Raw genomic sequence first — 16,697 nt, 5'->3', positions numbered from 1 at the left:
GAGCGGTACCCACCCTGTTCCTGGTATGGTAAGTAGCTGTCCCCCTCTACTCCTGGAGGGTTTTGGGGTAAACGTGGGCCTGGGACGGTGGGACAGTCGAGTTCCCCTCCTCCCCCCAGCCCCTCTAAAATTTTGGTGGTCCATTCGTGGCCCTTTGGTCGGCGTTGGCGGCCTCCCCTGATTTTTTCCTTGTGAGCTTAGTATATGGCAACCCTCCTGGGTCTGCGTCCACGCACCCTGAGTGCTCGGATAGTGAGGATGATTCCTCTGCTCCTCTAGTCGCACATGAAAAGGTGCTGGTGGATGCACTGATTGTGTCAGTGCAGGAAATGTTAAAACTGGAGGATGTGGCTGATGCTGCGTCGGAAGCGCCAGTCCCTTTTGGCACCCACATGCCCTCCGAAGTGGCGAGGGTGTTCTTCTTCTTTCCCGCTTACTTTGACAACATTGTCACAAAGCAGAGGAGTTGTCCAAAACACACTGTTGTGGTCCCTAAGCGTTTTGCTATGCAGTATCCTTATGACGATTCCCTACCTAAAAGTGGACGATCCCACCTGTAGTAAACTTGCCGGTTTACAGGGTAAATAAAGCTACCTTAATTCCGGTTGAGGTGTCACCGGCGTTTAAAGATCAGGCTGATAGGAGGACGGAGGCTCCTGCCCGCCATATGTTCACTGTGGCTAGTTCGGCACTTAGGCCGGTATTTACTATTACCCTGGTGTCGCAAACTCTAACCGAGTGGGCTAAACTTTTACGCCGGGACCTGGAGGGGAAACAGCTTCTCCTTGCCTTTGCGGAGCTGGCAGATCAGTTGGTCCAGGGGCTACAGTTATCTGTAATGCCTCTTTGGATGCGGCTCCTTTTCTTTCTAGGCTGTCTGTATCAGCAGTGGTCCTTTGGCGTGTTATCTGGCTGAAATGCTGTTCTGTGGACCAGACTTCTAAGAATCTGATCTCCCCTTTGTAGGAGATCGCCTGTCTGGAGCTTCCTTGGATGATATCATTAAGGGTCTCACAGGGGGGAAGAGTACTTTTTCCGCAGGCTACAAAGGGCAAGGAGCCCCTTCATAGATGTGGGCCATTCTTCTTGGCTCGTAAGAGGCCTTTTCATCCCTCAGGGTCTCAAGGCAAGGGATCAAAGCCCTTCAGTGCCTCCACCGGAGGTTCGAGAAGGACATTGTCTGGCAAGTCACTAGCGGGCACTTCCAGACCTGTGGACAAGGCTTACTCTGCATGAAGGGGTGCCCTAACCCATATCTGGGATGGGGGGGATGTCTTCGCTGGTTTCCGGATCCCTGGACCTCCCTGGTACAGGACAAGCGGGTCCACAAAGTCATTTGGACCAGCTACAAGATCGAGTTTCGGTCTTATCCCCAGGAAAGGTTCTTCCCTTCCAACCTGCACTTGTGTCCAGAACGCTTATGGGGTCTCTTTGGGGCAGTGCAAGACTTGTTACTTCAAGGGTAATTTGTTCTGGTTCCCACTGCGGGTACAGACGTTCCGAATGGAGTCCATTAACACGGTAGTGGCATCCCTACCTCTGGTATTTTCTCGCTTCTATCGACATCAAGGACGCCTACCTGCACGTTCTAATATGTGCCGGTCACCAACGCTTCCTCTGTTTTGCCGTGGGCGAGGAGCAGTATCAGTTTGTAACGTTGACCGGGTTTTCCTGGTCTGCAACAGGGGGGTTGAGCTCCTAGGGTTTTCACAAAAATGTTGGCCCCCCCCGGTGCTAGCATTGTTTGAGTCTGTGGGGGATCGTGGTACTGGGTTACCTGGGCGTTCTTCTGCGAGTGGAGTCTTCGACTGCTCTGATGAACAACTGGAAATTACTCTGCGAACTCTGAGCGAATTTGGTTGGATTCTGAACCTTCAGAAGTCTACTTTGGTTCTGTCCACAAAAACTGAACTATCTGGGTCAGAATCTGGACTCAGCCAGTGTTTCTTCCTCTGGAAAAGCTCTAGACCTTGCAGGAGGCAATTTGGCTTCTGTTTAGCAGACGGTCATCCCTCCAGGCTTGCATGCGGGTGCCGGGCCTGATGGTGTCCACCTTCGAGGCAGTCGGTTTGCACAGTTCACACAAGATCTCTGCTAAGATTCTGGTGAAATAGGACAAGGATCCACGGTCTCTAGAGGTGGCTTCGTTCTCCAGCACTTCGACAGGGAAAACCCTTCTCCCCCTGTACTGGACGCTTGTCACCACGGATGTCAGCCTGTCCGGGTGGGGAGGGGTCCTCAGCACAGATATGCTCAGGGGTTCTGGACTCGGGCAGAGTCCAAACGGCCGATTGATGTACTGGAACTCCGAGTGATCAGACTTTGTCTGGCTCATTGGACTATTTGACTTCAGGGGTGTCCGGTACGAATTAATTCGGACAAGACCACGGCCGTGGTCTGTCAATCACCAAGGGGGCACAAGAAGTTTCCTGATGGCTCGGTAAGTAGCTGGCATTCTAAGGTGGGCTGACTGATTAGTTCCAGCCCTCTCAAACTTATGCCACGACTCCTGTGCAGGATCAAGGCAGAAGAGATTCCGGTCATTCTAGTGGCTCCAGACTGGCCTCGCCGGTCTTGGTACGCCGATCTGGTATGGCTGGTCACCGATGCTCCTTGGGGATTTTCTCTCAGGGAGGATCTGCGGTCCCAAGGACCAATCTTCCATCCTGCTTTACAGTTGCTGGCTTTGACGGCTTGGCTATTAAACGCCAAGTGCTGAAGGATGGAGGTTTCTGAGTTGGTGATTCCTACGCTGTTGAAAGCTAGGAAATCTACTTCTAGGAAAAGATCTACCATCATACATGGAAGACGTACATTGCGTGGTGTGAGTCTCTTGGGGTTCATCCTTGCTCCTTCTCGGTGGATCGGATATTAACCTTCCTTTTAATTGGGGGTTGAACAGAAATTGGCCTTGAGTACCATCAAGGGCCAGGTATCAGCTTTGGCGGTCTTTTTCCAGCGAACTTTGGCCACACACTCCCTGGTGCGTACCTTTCTTCAGGGTGTCTGACATTTGGTTCATTCAGTGCAGGCTCCGTTGCTGCCCTGGGATCTTAATTTGGTGCTTTCAGCTCTACAGAAGCCTTCCTTTGAAAACATTCTGGAGATTTTCCTGCTTTTGCTCTGCCTGAAGGTGGCCTTTTTTGGTGGCTATCACCTCTGCGTGCAGGGTGTTAGAACTGGCGGCGTTATCCTGTTCACCTTATGGTGATTTACAAGGATAAGGTGGTGCTTCGCCCCGGTCTATTATTCCTTCTAAGGTGGTCTCTGACTTTTATTTGACTGAAGATGCGTTGCCTTCCCTGTGTTTCCCAGACCTAAACATCCAAAAGAAATTTCCTTGCATGCCTTGGATGTGGTCCAGGCAATTTGGGTATACCTGGCAGCTACGAAGTCTTTTAGGAAGTCAGACTCTATTGTGCTCAGACGGACCTCACAAAAGGGTTGTCCACTTCCTCTGCAACCATTTCCAGATGATCAAACAGATGGTGGTTCAGGTCTATTTCATTAAAGCGGTAGTATCCCGCTTTTTGACACTTTTACCTACAGGTAAGCCTATAATAAGGCTTACCTGTAGGTACAAATAATATCTCCTAAACCGCCATGGTTTAGGAGATATTTATAGTGCATGCAGCCGCTCGCGCGAGCGGCGCATGCGCTCTGAAGGTCCGGGGGGACCTTCAATTATCTTGCCGGGAGCTTGCCGGAAAAATCACTCCCGCGCGCATGCGCGGGAGTGACGTCATCGCGGCTCCGGCCAATCATCGCGCCGGAGCCGTCTCTTCCGGCCAATCACCGCGCCGGAGCCGCCGAACCCGGAAGAGACGGCGAGGGATCATGGCAGCGCCCGCAGCGATGTCCGGGGGTCCGTGTCTGGGCTTCGTTCTAAGGTAAGTTACATATAATGGGCTAGTATGCGATGCATACTAGCCCATTATGCCTTTGTCTTGCAGGTTTTTTTTTTTTTTTTTTGTTTCTAGGGTTTACAACCGCTTTAAGGGTCAGGTTCCTCCTTTCCCTGTCAAGGCGCACTCTATTAGGGCGCTTAGTGCCTCCTGGGCTTCCGTCATCAAGCATCAGTGACGCAGGTTTTCAAGGTGGCCACCTGGTCGTCAGTGCACACTTTTACAACGTTTTTATAAAGTGGATGTGTTGGCATCTGCGGGTGCTTCTTTTGGCCGCAAGGTTTTGCATGCTGCTGTTTAGAGGACCTGGTCCTCTTTGAGGGTGTATTGTTTTTCAGATGAGCTCCAGTTGTTTATGGTCGAGCTCTGTTACCTGATTGGCTATGGTTAGCCTTGAATTTTTTTCTGATTTTTTTTTCCTACCCCTCGTGTTTAACACTGCTTTGGGACGTCCCAATGGTTAACCGGTTGCCGACCGCCGCACGACTATATACTGCGGCGGTCAGCCCCGGCCAGGCAGAGTGACGTATCGGTACGTCACTCGCCTGTCACTGACTTGCGAGCCTATCGCGGGCGGGCGCGCGCCCGCCGTGGCTCGTTCACAGGCAAGTCAGTGCGTGTGACCGGCGGACTCGATGTCCGCCAGTCACACTGCGATCGCTCCTGTGAAGGGAGAAAGACAGAGCAGCTTGTGTAAACAAGCTGCCTGTCAGTTCTCCCTGTGTAAAAGTAAAGATCTGACCGTTCTACTATGTAGAACGGTTGATCTTTGCTTTTACACCAATAGGAATGTCCCTACACAGTAGAAAGCACGCCCCTAGGACACACTTAACCCCTCCCTGTCCAATAAAGTTAACCCCTTCCCTGCCAGTGTCATTTTTGCAGTAACAGTGCATATGTATAGCACTGATTACTGCAGTAATGTCACTGGTAACCCCAAAAGTGTCAAAAATGTCAGTCAAGGGTCCGATCTGTCCGCCGCAATGTCGCAGTACCGAAAAAAAAATCGCAGATCGCCGCCATTACGCGTTAAAAAAAAAAACACCAAAAATGGCAAAAATCTTTCTCTTTGTTAGTAAACGCGATAACTTTTGCGCAAACCAATCAAAATACGCTTTTTGCGATTTTTTTTACCAAACATAGGTAGCATAAAACAAATTGGCCGAAAAATGTTAAAAAATTTTGATTTTTACTTTTTTTTTTGGGGAATTTCATATAAAAAAATGTGAAAAATATTGTTATTTTTGCAAAATTTACGCTCTTTTTTTGTTTATAGCGCGTGATCAAAAAATCGCACAGGTGATCAAATACCACCAAAAGAAAGCTCTGTTTGTGGGAAAAAAAGGACGTCAAATTCGATTAGGTACAGCGTCGCACGACCGCGCAATTGTCCGTTAAAGTCACGCAGTAAAAAATCGCAAAAAAACCCCTGGTCCTTTAGCAGCCAAATCCTCCGGGGCTTAAGTGGTTAAGAAGTATCAGGCGCTGTGTCCATCAATGAATGAAAGAGAAAATGGGATTTTTGACTTACTGTAAAATCAATTTCTCGTTCATTGACGGACACGGCACCCACCCCTCTAGAGTTGGCTTTCTTCTGACACTACTTGTAACAAAACGGAGTGCCTGTAGCTGGGAGTGGGAGTATACCCCTTGGGAATGCCCATAGGCGTAGTCAAGCTTTTTCCTGCCTAGTGTCCTACTCCTGTAGGAGGCAGTATAACCCAATGGTTAAGAAGAATCGGGAGCTGTGTCCGTCAATTAATATCATGACATGAACAAACCAAGGCTGTTTTTTCTAATTTAACATATATGTAACATTTCTCCCTTTTTTTTTTTTTTTTTTCCTTTGCTTCTTTAATCTTCTGTCCTCTTCCTTATTCAGAGGTGACAGTAAAATGAACTCTGGAAATTTTCTCTCTTCCCTTACACAATGGCAGACTCTTGGTGCTGTGGTAGTGCATTTTTTCAAAGATGTGAATGGGCCCCCAAAAATGGATTAATTCACCTCAAAAGGGGGAAACATGAAGAGATGCAGTGCACTGCTTTCAAGTCCATATACAGGTCCCCCTATGAGGACACCAGTGATAAGCACCATGCCTGGGGCTCATGCTATCCCCTGCACATTAACTTCATCCAGGACTATAGGGAAGCAGACAACGCTCAGGCTAGGTTCACATTTTTGCGTTGCAGGAGCACGTGCAGACTCGCACGCTTTTCCGAAATGCACTATTCCTTTGCAGACACTCCCACGCATCTGCAAATGCATGCATTTAGGATGCACCAAAACGATGCGTTTTCTCAAGAGTTAGGGACTTTTTGAGTGTTTCCTGCACATAGGGCAGCCCATACATTTTATTCATGTGAAAATGCACTAAACCACACGTGCTCCGATTGTGTATACGGAGCCTTAGTGTATTCAAATGCTGCCATCTTTATTGTTCTAGGGACCTCCTCCTCTGACACATTTCACCTACAAGGCTGGGTTTAAATTCGACTTTCACCCTAAACCGAACCTTCTCTTGCCCTGCCTCCTCCCCCTTCCCTTTCTTTCAGTTGTGTGTATTGGTTTTCAGTTAATTTGCTTGGCAATTTTTTTGTGTTGTGTATTGACTTCATCCTTTTTATAGGCAGTTAAGGATTTGGGGTTTTTGTTTTTTTCATTTCAGGACTATTCGGTTGTGGAGGCTTATTGGGGCTTATTGGGTTTGCGAGGCTTATTGGGTTTCAGGACTGTAGGTTTCATTACTTTAAGTTTTGGACCATAGGATTTCGATTTTCTTTCCCATACACCAAACATGAGGGCCGGGTCAGGTGACCATCCTCTGAGGTCTACAGAACATTTATCAGACTGGTTAGGTGGACCGGCCTTCTGTGATGACGGAAGAGTCTTGAATCCTGTTCAGAAATGTGATTTCCGTCTCTAGATTCAGTAGTTCAAAATGATGGGAGTGGCTTCCCCAATGTTGCATAAAAGTTGTAGTTTTCTCAGAAAAGGTGATCAGTCTGATCGATTGGAAGTAGTTGATATCACTGCTGCTTGTATAGAGGTGTATTCACTATGCTATTAATGCTCTGAAGAAGGCTTTCTGGTTTACATTTTGGTTTTCTCTTGCTTTGCTATAGCGCAAGACCGTAAACCGCCTGGAAAGCCCCTTTCACCAAAACCGGAGCGCCAGCGGATTCCAAATGCCAAGCCATCCCCAACTCAGCCTGACAGGTAGGTTAACTAAATGGGAGAATTTACCCTTTTTTCTTTCCCCCAGATGTGTTTCATCAAATTTTAAGATCTTAGACGGTACAGTTAGCACCAGTGCTGAACTGCTGATACGAAATCATGATGAGCACTAGTGTAATCCCTATGGTTTGTGCTTTAATTCAATGTAATTCCTTTTCCTCAGGAAACGTCCTACTTCACCACCTCCAAAGAGCTCCAGCAAAGTCACCAGCATTCCCGGCAAAGCTCCGGAAGCCGCACCAGTCGCAGGGGCAAAGCCCGGGAAACCAAGCACGTTATCACGCAGGGAGGAACTTCTCAAACAGCTCAAAGCTGTGGAGGATGCCATCGCTCGCAAGCGGGCCAAAATACCCAGCAAAGTATAGCGAGGCTGGCTCGTCCGAGTACAGAGGTCGGTCCGCCACCCTGAATCTGCCGGGCAACTACAAGTCTCAGTGCACCTCGCTGCCCACGCCAGGACTTACTGCTCCCCAACAATTTCAGAGCCGCAGGTGTCCTAGTTGCCGTCTTGATAAACTTATCAATTTACTTGTGTGTTATGAGAGCGACTGTGGGGGTCGCGGTGGATTTTGGACTCCCCTTTTTATTTTAGTTTTGGCTGAAAAAGTTGTCCTATTCATTGGGAATGCCTGGCGCGAGGAGACAATGAATTGCCTGCCATCCTTTGCCATCTCGGCATACACCGGACTGAAGAGGACGGTTCTGGTGTTTCGGATAATCAGCTCTCACATGACTTCTCCGAATGCCTGTTTTACTTTTTTTTTGTTTTTTTGTTTTTTCTATTAATTAGAAATTTCCTCATCTCTGGTGAGAAAATGAGCTTTTCCGAGAAAACGATGCCCCAGACCTCCAACTCGCCCTCTTCTGGTCTCATTGGAAGAGAAGACAAGGAATATATATATTCATTTTTGTTTTTCTCTTTTGTGTTCCATTCTTTGACAAAAAAACTTCGATGTTTGTATGAAATTGGCCCCTTATAGTCAGTAAAAATGTGAGTGGGGAAGGGGTCACAGCGAGGGACATTTTAAGAAGGCACCGCATTGCTCTTCTTTGGTTGTATATCTGTTGACTTGAGACCTATATGGGGAGGGGGAATTTATCCCGGAAATAAAGTATTTTGATAAAACAGTTTCTTTTTTTTTTTGTTGTTGTTTTCATGAAAATACTGAAACGTGTTCTGGGTAAAGCATGACAAGTGCATCAAGTGCTTCCTTTTGTAGTCCCAATTTTTGGGATCCAGCTTCATTAAATCATTTATTTATTTTTTTTGATGCTCCGGATTACATTTCAAAGATGAGCGTGGCAGAAAACTTGAAGAGTCCAGTGAGATTTTATTTCTCATGAGAAGGGCTTAAAAGACCAAAGTGTTTTGGGAGCCTAAATCTCCTCCCCTCCCTTTCCCCATCAGGGCTTGAATGCTGGCACAGCTGTGAGTCTGGTGACCCCTAAGCACTGTCTTACTATCCATTGACTTTGCAGCCATTGTCCAGTATCTTTGTAAATTCCTACTATCGGCATTCAAGCCCCGATGAAAAAGAAAATTTGAGCCCACAATTTAGATTGTTGAGCTTTTGTCGTAAAAAAAAAGTTACTGGACTCAATTAAATTTAACTAATTCACTGGCCTCCCTGCCCCTTTCCCTTGCACTCTGCCCCCCACTCTTTTCCTCACTGCCCCTCTCCTCTCCACTCTGCTCCGTACCACTTTCCACTCCTCTCTAATCCACTGTCCTCTTCCCCTTGTTCTCTCCTCCCCACCACTTTTCACTCCTCTCTAATCCACTGTCCTCTTCACCTCGTTCTCTCCTCCCCACCACTTTCCACTCCTCTCTAATCTACTGTCCTCTTCCCCTTGTTCTCTCCTCCCCACCACTTTCCACTCCTCTCTAATCCATTGTCCTCTTCCCCTTGTTCCCTCCTCCCCACCACTTTTCACTCCTCTCTAATCCACTGTCCTCTTCCCCTTGTTCTCTCCTCCCCACCACTTTTCATTTCTCTCTAATCCACTGTCCCCTCTTCCCCTTGTACTCTCCTCCCCACCACTTTTCATTCCTCTCTAATCCACTGTCCCCTCTTCCCCTTGTACTCTCCTCCCCACCACTTTTCACTCCTCTCTAATCCACTGTCCTCTTCCCCTCATTCTCTCCTCCCCACCACTTTTCATTCCTCTCTAATCCACTGTCCCCTCTTCCCCTTGTACTCTCCTCCCCACCACTTTTCACTCCTCTCTAATCCACTGTCCTCTTCCCCTTGTTCTCTCCTCCCCACCACTTTTCACTCCTCTAATCCACTGTCCTCTTCCCCTTGTTCTCTCCTCCCCACCACTTTTCACTCCTCTCTAATCCATTGTCCTCTTCCCCTTGTTCCCTCCTCCCCACCACTTTTCATTCCTCTAATCCACTGTCCCCTCTTCCCCTTGTACTCTCCTCCCCACCACTTTTCACTCCTCTCTAATCCACTGTCCTCTTCCCCTTGTTCTCTCCTCCCCACCACTTTTCACTCCTCTCTAATCAATTGTCCTCAGTGCCCCCTTCCCCTGTACTCTCCTTCTTGCCAGCCACAATCTACTCTGCTCTCTATCACTCCACTGTCATTTAAATTCTACTTCCTACCACTCTCCACACTTCACCCCCCCCCCCCCTCAACCCATTGTCCTCCTTACACCTTTCTCCTGCACGCTCCTTCCTGCCCCTTTCCCTTGCACTCTGCTCCTCCCCACTCTCCTACCTGCTGCTGTCCTCTCAACTCCGCTACCACTCTCTACCGCTCTCTTATTTAGTGTCCTCTATACCCCTTTCACCTGCGTTCTCCACTCCACCACTCTCCTACCTGCTGCTCTCAACTTTGCTCCCTACCACTCTTCATTTCTCTCTACCCCTTTCTCCTGCACTCTGCTCCTCACTACCTCCTTCAACCTGACGTTCTCCTCTCCACTCTGCTTCCTATGACTCTCCACTCCTCCTTAATCCATTGTCCTCCCTTCCCCTGTGCTCTCCTCCCCAATAATATCCACTCTGCTCCATAGCATTTCCCTCTTTTCCACTCTTCTCACTACCACCCTCCACTCCATTTAAACCCATTGTGCTCCCTACCCCTTCTTCTGCACTTTGATCCCCACCACTCTTCTACCTGCTGCTCTCCTCTCCACCCTGCTTCCTTCCGCTTCTCTCTGTTCCAGTGTCCTCCCTGCCCCTTTCCCCTGCACTCTGAATTCCACTACTCTTGTCGGTGCCTCTCTTCTCCCTGCTCCCTACCACCCTTTTCTCTTATTCACTGTCCTCCCTACTGCTTTCCCTGCTTGCTCGTCCTCCCTGCCACTCCACTCTTTTTCCACCATTCTCTTTATTATACTTTCCTTTTTGTCCCCTGTATTCTGCTTCTCCCTACTCTTCATGTCTATTCACTCGGCTCCCCGCCACTCTCCTCTTTAATCCACTCTCTTCTTTCCTGTGTATTTTGCTCCTCACTACTTTTCTCTTCATCTCTATCCACTATTTTTACAGTCTACTCTCTGCCTTTCATCCTCCACCTCTTCCTTCTAACCACTACTCTGCTCTCCCCTACATCAAATCATTGCCTTTGCAAAAAGAGAATTTTTCTTTACAATTGCAATATTTTTACCCGTAATGTGACAATCAGCAATTGGTCATAGACCTGAATCCACATACACTATATTACCAAAAGTTTTGGGATGCCTGCTTTTACGTGCACATGAACGTTATTGGCATTCCGGTCTTAATCCGTAGGATTCAATATTGAGTTGGCCCACCCTTTGCAGCTATAACAGCTTCAACTCTTCTGGGAAGGCTGTCCACAAGGTTTAGGAGTGTGTCTATGGGAATGTTTGACTATTCTTCCAGAAGAGCATTTGTGAGGTCAGGCACTGATGTGGTCGAGAAGGCCTTGCTTACAGTCTCCACTCTAATTCATCCCAAAGATGTTCTATTGGGTTGAGGTCAGGACTCTGTGAAGGCCAGTCAAGTTCCTCCACCCCAATCTCGCTCATCCATGTCTTTATGGACCTTGCTTTGTGCACTGGTGTGCAGTCATGTTGGAACAGGAAGGGACCATCCCCAAACTGTTCCCACAAAATTAGGAGCTTGAAATTGTTCAAAATGTCTTGGTATGCTGATGCTTTAAAGAGTTCCCTTCACTGGAACTAAGGGACCAACCCCTGAAAGAAAACCCCACACCATAATCCCCCCTCCTCCAAATGATTTGGACCAGTGCACAAAGCAAGGTCCATAAAGACATGGATGAGCGAGTGTGGGGTGGAGAAACGTCACTGGAGGAACTTGACTGGCGTGCAGAGTCCTGACCTCGACACGATAGAACACTTTTGGGATGAATTTGAGCGGAGACTGCAAGCCAGGCCTTCTCGTCCAACATCAGTGCCTGGCCTTACAAATGCACTTCTGGAAGAATGTTGACAAATTCCCATAGACACACTCATAAACCTTGTGGACAGCCTTCCCAGAAGAGTTGAAGCTGTTATAGCTACAAATGGTGGGCCAACTCAATATTGAACCCTACGGTCTAAGACTGGGATGCCGTAAAGACAGGCGTACCGATACTTTTGGTAATATAGTGTATAAACAAGCACACAGAGAAGATGGATACCATCTAGTTTTTACATGCAGTGCAGTGAGACTCCTGTCAATATCTCTAAAATGGTTTATGGGACAACATCTCGTTTAATCCTGGATGGATTGTAGTAGTAAAGTGTTCAATCCATTTTTTTCCTTTTTTTGGATGGCTTTATCGCAGTTGCTGCCATGTAAGTCTTTTTTGTTTTACCTCTTAATATTCTAAGTTGAATGAGCGATGTGTCATGGTCCCATCCAGACTTTATAATATTTGAGCTAGACCCAAGTGGTGGCTATTGGGAGTTATAGTAGATCTTTTCGGGAGCACTTATTTCACCAAATCTAGGTTAGTCTCCCCTTGTTTTTGGCTTAAGGAGTATGTAAATCCAACAATTCATATTCCTGATCTGTACCTGCGGTACCCTGTTGTATGCAGAAAGTATCCTGTTCTCTTTATATGAAATCCCTGGTGTTCCTGCCAGTCCCTCTGCTTAATTAGCTTAATTAAAATTAAAAACTAACCACACCTAGCAGGACAGCACGACGTGGTCAGTTCTCTACCTATGCTAGGAACTCAGCCTGCTGTCCTCCAATGATCACGCTTCTGCCGACACCCCCCAACCCTGCACAGCCCACAGCTGCTGTTTCTCCTCCCCCAGCTCCTATGCAGCTAAAAACAGTGGGAATGCCCTCCCCCCTCAGGGGGGTTGACATATGGACTGCCTGGCACCCCCCTTGAACTGGGGGGTGCCATGGGGGCTTTGTGTGGGGGTACTCTGCCTGCGCGTCTGTGTCACGGTGGGCCCCCTCTTCCCCTTTATAGGGGGCTAGGTCCTTTTATGTTATTTATGGTGGGCAACCCTTAGTTCTAATAGGGGTCCTTTTCTGTGACTTTAGCCAGCGTCTCCTTGCGGGACTGGGGTCGGCGACCTCCCCTGCTTATGTTCTCAGGGTGAGCTTAGCAAATAGCAACTCTACTGGGTCTGCGTCCACGCACTTTGGGTGCTCTGCGGTGAGGATGATTCCTTGTTTTTTTTTTTTTTTTTTTTACATTGCATATGCAAGGGCGCTGGTGGATGCACTGATTGGGGGTGCGCCGGTCCCCTTGGGGCCTGCAGATCCCCGAAAAGTGGCAAAGGTACTCCCTTTTCCCACCTACTGTGACAAAATTGTCGCAAGTAAGTGGACTTGTTCTAAAGGCAATAATGGTAACCACACATGGTGTGGCTAAAAAGCTGGTCTGCAGGCAAGGCTTCTAAAAAGGCTCTATCAGATCTCCCCTTTATGGGAGACCGCCTCCTTGAGTCTTTGTTGGATGAACTGATCAAAGGACTCACAGGTAGGAAGAGTACTCTTCTTCCTCTATCCGCTAAGGACAAGTCACCCCGTAATAGATGGGGCCCTTATTTTTCAGCACACAAGCGGCCCCTTCGTGCCTTTGACGCGCAGGAGAAAGGACTCCATCCATTTTGGTCATCTGGGGGTTCCAAGAAGACGTGGTCGGGTAAGCTGAGAACGGGCCCCCCCAGATCTGCGGACAAATCTCCGTCTGCATGAAGGGATGCCCTCATCCGTATTGGGTCGGGGGACATCTTCATTTTCTGTCCGGAACCAGGGACCTCCTTGATTCAGGACAAATGGGCCCATGAGCTGCTCCGATAGGGTTACAAGATCGAATTCTGGTCCCGACCGTCAGACAGATTCTTCCCGTCCAATCTACTCCTAGGCGGTACGAGATCTGCTGTCGCAAAGGGTGATTAAGCCGGTTCCCTCTCGGGAACGTTTTCAAGGGTTTTATTCAAACCTGTGTACTGTTCCGGAAAAGTATGTCCATTTCTGGACCTCAAGATCAAGAGGGCACCAAGAGCCCGGGAGGTGGCCGAGATCTTAATATGGGCAGAAAATTTTGTTCCAGCCCTCTCCGCCATGCATATACCCAGAGTGGAGAACTGGCAGGCGGATTACTTGAGTCGTTAGGTGTTGGATCAGGGGGAATGGTCCCTGCACCCGGAGGGGTTTTACCTGTTTTGTGTCCGGTGGGGGATACCCGATGTAGACCTGTTAGTTTCTCGGCTCAACGAGAAGTTAGAGGTTTGTAGCCAGGTCTCGAGATCCTCAAGCTGACACCACAGAAGCACTGGTGGTTCCTTGGGGTCAGTATCGGCTGATCTATGAGTTTCCACCACTGAAACGTTTGCTGAGGTTTCTGCTCTGAATAGAGGTGGAAGGGATTCCGGTCATTCTGGTGAACCTAGACTGCCCTTGCCAGTCTTGGTATGTAGGTCTGGTAAGGTTGGTCACCGATACTTCTTGGAGACTTCCTCTCAGGGAAGATCTGTGGTCTCAAGGGCCAATCTTCTATCCTGCTTTACAGTCGCTGGCTTTAACGGCGTGGCTGTTGAAAGCCAGGTGTTGAAGGCTAGGGGTCTTTCTGACTTAGTGATTCCTACACTGTTGAAGACTAGAAAATTTACCTCCAGGAAGATTTATCATCGTACGTGGAAATCGTACATCTCATGGTGTGAACCGATTAAGGTGCATCCACACTCCTTTTCAGTGGCTAGGATATTGGCTTTCCTCCAAAGAGGGGTTGAGCAGCAGTTGACCTTGGGTACTATTAAAGGCCAGGTGTTGGCTTTGGCTGTGTTTCTCTATCGCTCATTGACAGACGTAGTCTTCTTGATTCTCAAGAGCTGGGTTATGTTGTCTCCGCAGGAGTAGGACTAGGCAGAATGACAAAACGTTCTGGCTCCACCCTAGGGGGCAGTCCCTGAGGGTATATCCTCCCTCTCTCTGCTACAGGGAATCAGTTTTTTTCTGTCTAGTCAGGAGTAAGGACCTAAGTTCCTTGCTGGGATCTTTTGGTCCTGGCAAGACTTTTTTTCTTTAAGAAAAAGACATTTTTTAGGTAGTTTTCTCCAGTGTTTTTTTCCTGTGAGATCTTCAAGCAAAAATGCCGGACTGGGCGACACTTGTGGTCACCCCAGCCGGCCTACGAGCGCGTGCAGACCATGGCATTGCGCTTGGTCGGCCGCGACATATTCAAGTAAGTATGCGGGGCCGGGCGACGGGCTGGATGTTGAGATCCAGTGGTCACCCCGGTTTCTGCCTAAAAGCGCGTGCAGACCAGTGCGCTGAGTCGGCCGCGACGGAGTCCCAGTAAGGGGACTGTCTTTGCGAGTTAAAAGCTCGCTTGGACGCCAGGACCAGAGAGTCGAGGCGTCCACAAACCCCCACCCCGGTGGAGAGGGTATTGTGAAGAGAGGGTGCCTGTCGGTTCGGTGTGGTGAGTAAACGTTCCCTTTTTTCCTCATTTATGAGGCAGTATATATTATGGGCCCCTCCATATATGGTCAGTATATATCTGATACTTACAAGTCCCCCTTGTAATACAGCATGTGTTTGTGGGAAGTGGACTTGGTTCAAGAGCTAACACTCTACCCAGCAGACTGTAACATTACAGCAGACATAGGAGGTATAATCCTACCTTATGTGCAGTGTATCTCTGTGGATCCATATGTCACCTCTCAGCAGAGTGCAGGTGGATGTGCTGGGAAGACGATATCGGCGGTCCGCCGCCATTTTGCCGTAGACCGAATGCATATATGTCCTCAGGTCACGCCGGCCGCCATGTTTTCGGAGTCTTATGTCTCTTCTATGGGGGCGGCCATGTTTTGTGAGCCCAGCTTCCTCGTGGAGGGCTGGGAACGCCGGAAGGCGTACACAGGGGGCGGAGCCACGCCTTCTGCCCGGGAAAAAGCAAACAGCTCCTTCCAGTCTGTGTAAGACAGACGCTGGCTGCAGTTTGTTGGAAACTGCACTGCATCGGTTGGTGAGCCTTGGGGGTCCCTCTCTCTCTCTCTCTGGGATCGAGAAGCAGGTACTCTGAGGGGCGCTATTGCGCTAGGGGGAGACACACAAAAAAAAAAAAAAAAAGTTTTTTTGTTTTTGCTGGCAAAAGTGTCCTGTATTAACATGGACCCTGCCACTCATGTATCTCCTCCGGATCCCCTCGAGGGGTCTGCGGGATCCTCCAGCACCCCATTGACAATTGAATCTTTGTCAGCTATTATGGAAACTTTTGTGTCCCGGGTGGAAGTGGCTTGTCAGGGACAGGGCGCAAGAAAGCGACCCCCGCCTAACCCCTTATTATCTGAAACCTCGGATTCAGACTCTGAGCCTATTTCTGCAGTTGCAGGTACTTCATCTGGTATTGGTGTCTCGGGTCCTGTCTCTTCAGACAGTGAGGAGGATGTTTCGGCATCCGCCATAGCCCGAGAGGAAGCGTTGGTAAACGCACTCATTGTATCTGTTCAAGAGACTTTAAGGTTACAGGGTATTCCATCAGAAATAGCTGAAACTGAGATCCCCTTTGGGACTAAAAAGCGCATCAAAGTAGCAAAGGTTTTTCCATTGCCCAAATGTTTTGGCAATCCAATCGATGAAGAATGGCGTCTGCCAAAACGCACTTTTAATATTTCTAAACGCATTGACAGGCGTTATCCGTTTGAGGAAACCCTTATTAAGAAATGGACAGAACCACCTGTGGTGGATTCACCTATTGCTAGATTGAATAAAGCCACGGTTATTCCTTTAGAAGACGCTCCGTCTTTTAAAGATCCAGTGGATCGCAAGATAGAAGCTATGTCTCGCACCTTGTTTTCCTTGATTGGATCAGCTTTCAGGCCAATAATTGCTATTGGTCTGGTTTCGCAGGCTGTAACTGAATGGACCAAGTGGTTACGCCGGGACCTAGAAGAGGTCCCTCAGGCGGTATCAGATTTGTTGGAACAAATGATACAGGGGTTACAGTTTTTATGTGATGCGGCGTTAGACGCCACTCCATTAATGGCGCGAGCATCAGTCTCAGCAGTGGTTCTCAGGCGTACACTGTGGCTAAAAGGTTGGTTAGCCGACCAAGGTTCCAAAAAAGCATTGGCTAATATCCCCTTTTCAGGACAGCGTCTATTTG

The 16,697-nt window shown here is 48.5% G+C and overlaps 1 protein-coding gene across 1 annotated transcript in view; it reads left to right on the top strand.

Annotated features, from left to right (window-relative positions):
• ZC3H18 (zinc finger CCCH-type containing 18) overlaps positions 1-8,268 on the top strand; it is a 175,912-nt gene extending 167,644 nt beyond the window's left edge. The window contains exons 16-17 of the mRNA XM_082271053.1: positions 7,029-7,122; positions 7,304-8,268. Coding sequence (XP_082127179.1) covers positions 7,029-7,122; positions 7,304-7,505 — 296 coding nt within the window. The 3' untranslated portion in view covers positions 7,506-8,268. The remainder of the gene's footprint in view (positions 1-7,028; positions 7,123-7,303) is intronic.
• The last annotated feature ends 8,429 nt before the right edge of the window (positions 8,269-16,697 follow it).

The sequence above is a fragment of the Pelophylax lessonae genome, assembly GCF_965119305.1.
Source record: "Pelophylax lessonae genome assembly, chromosome: 10".
NCBI lineage: Eukaryota > Metazoa > Chordata > Amphibia > Anura > Ranidae > Pelophylax > Pelophylax lessonae.
The sequence above is the reverse complement of the archived record's forward strand: the minus strand, read 5'-3'. Positions and strand labels throughout refer to the sequence as shown.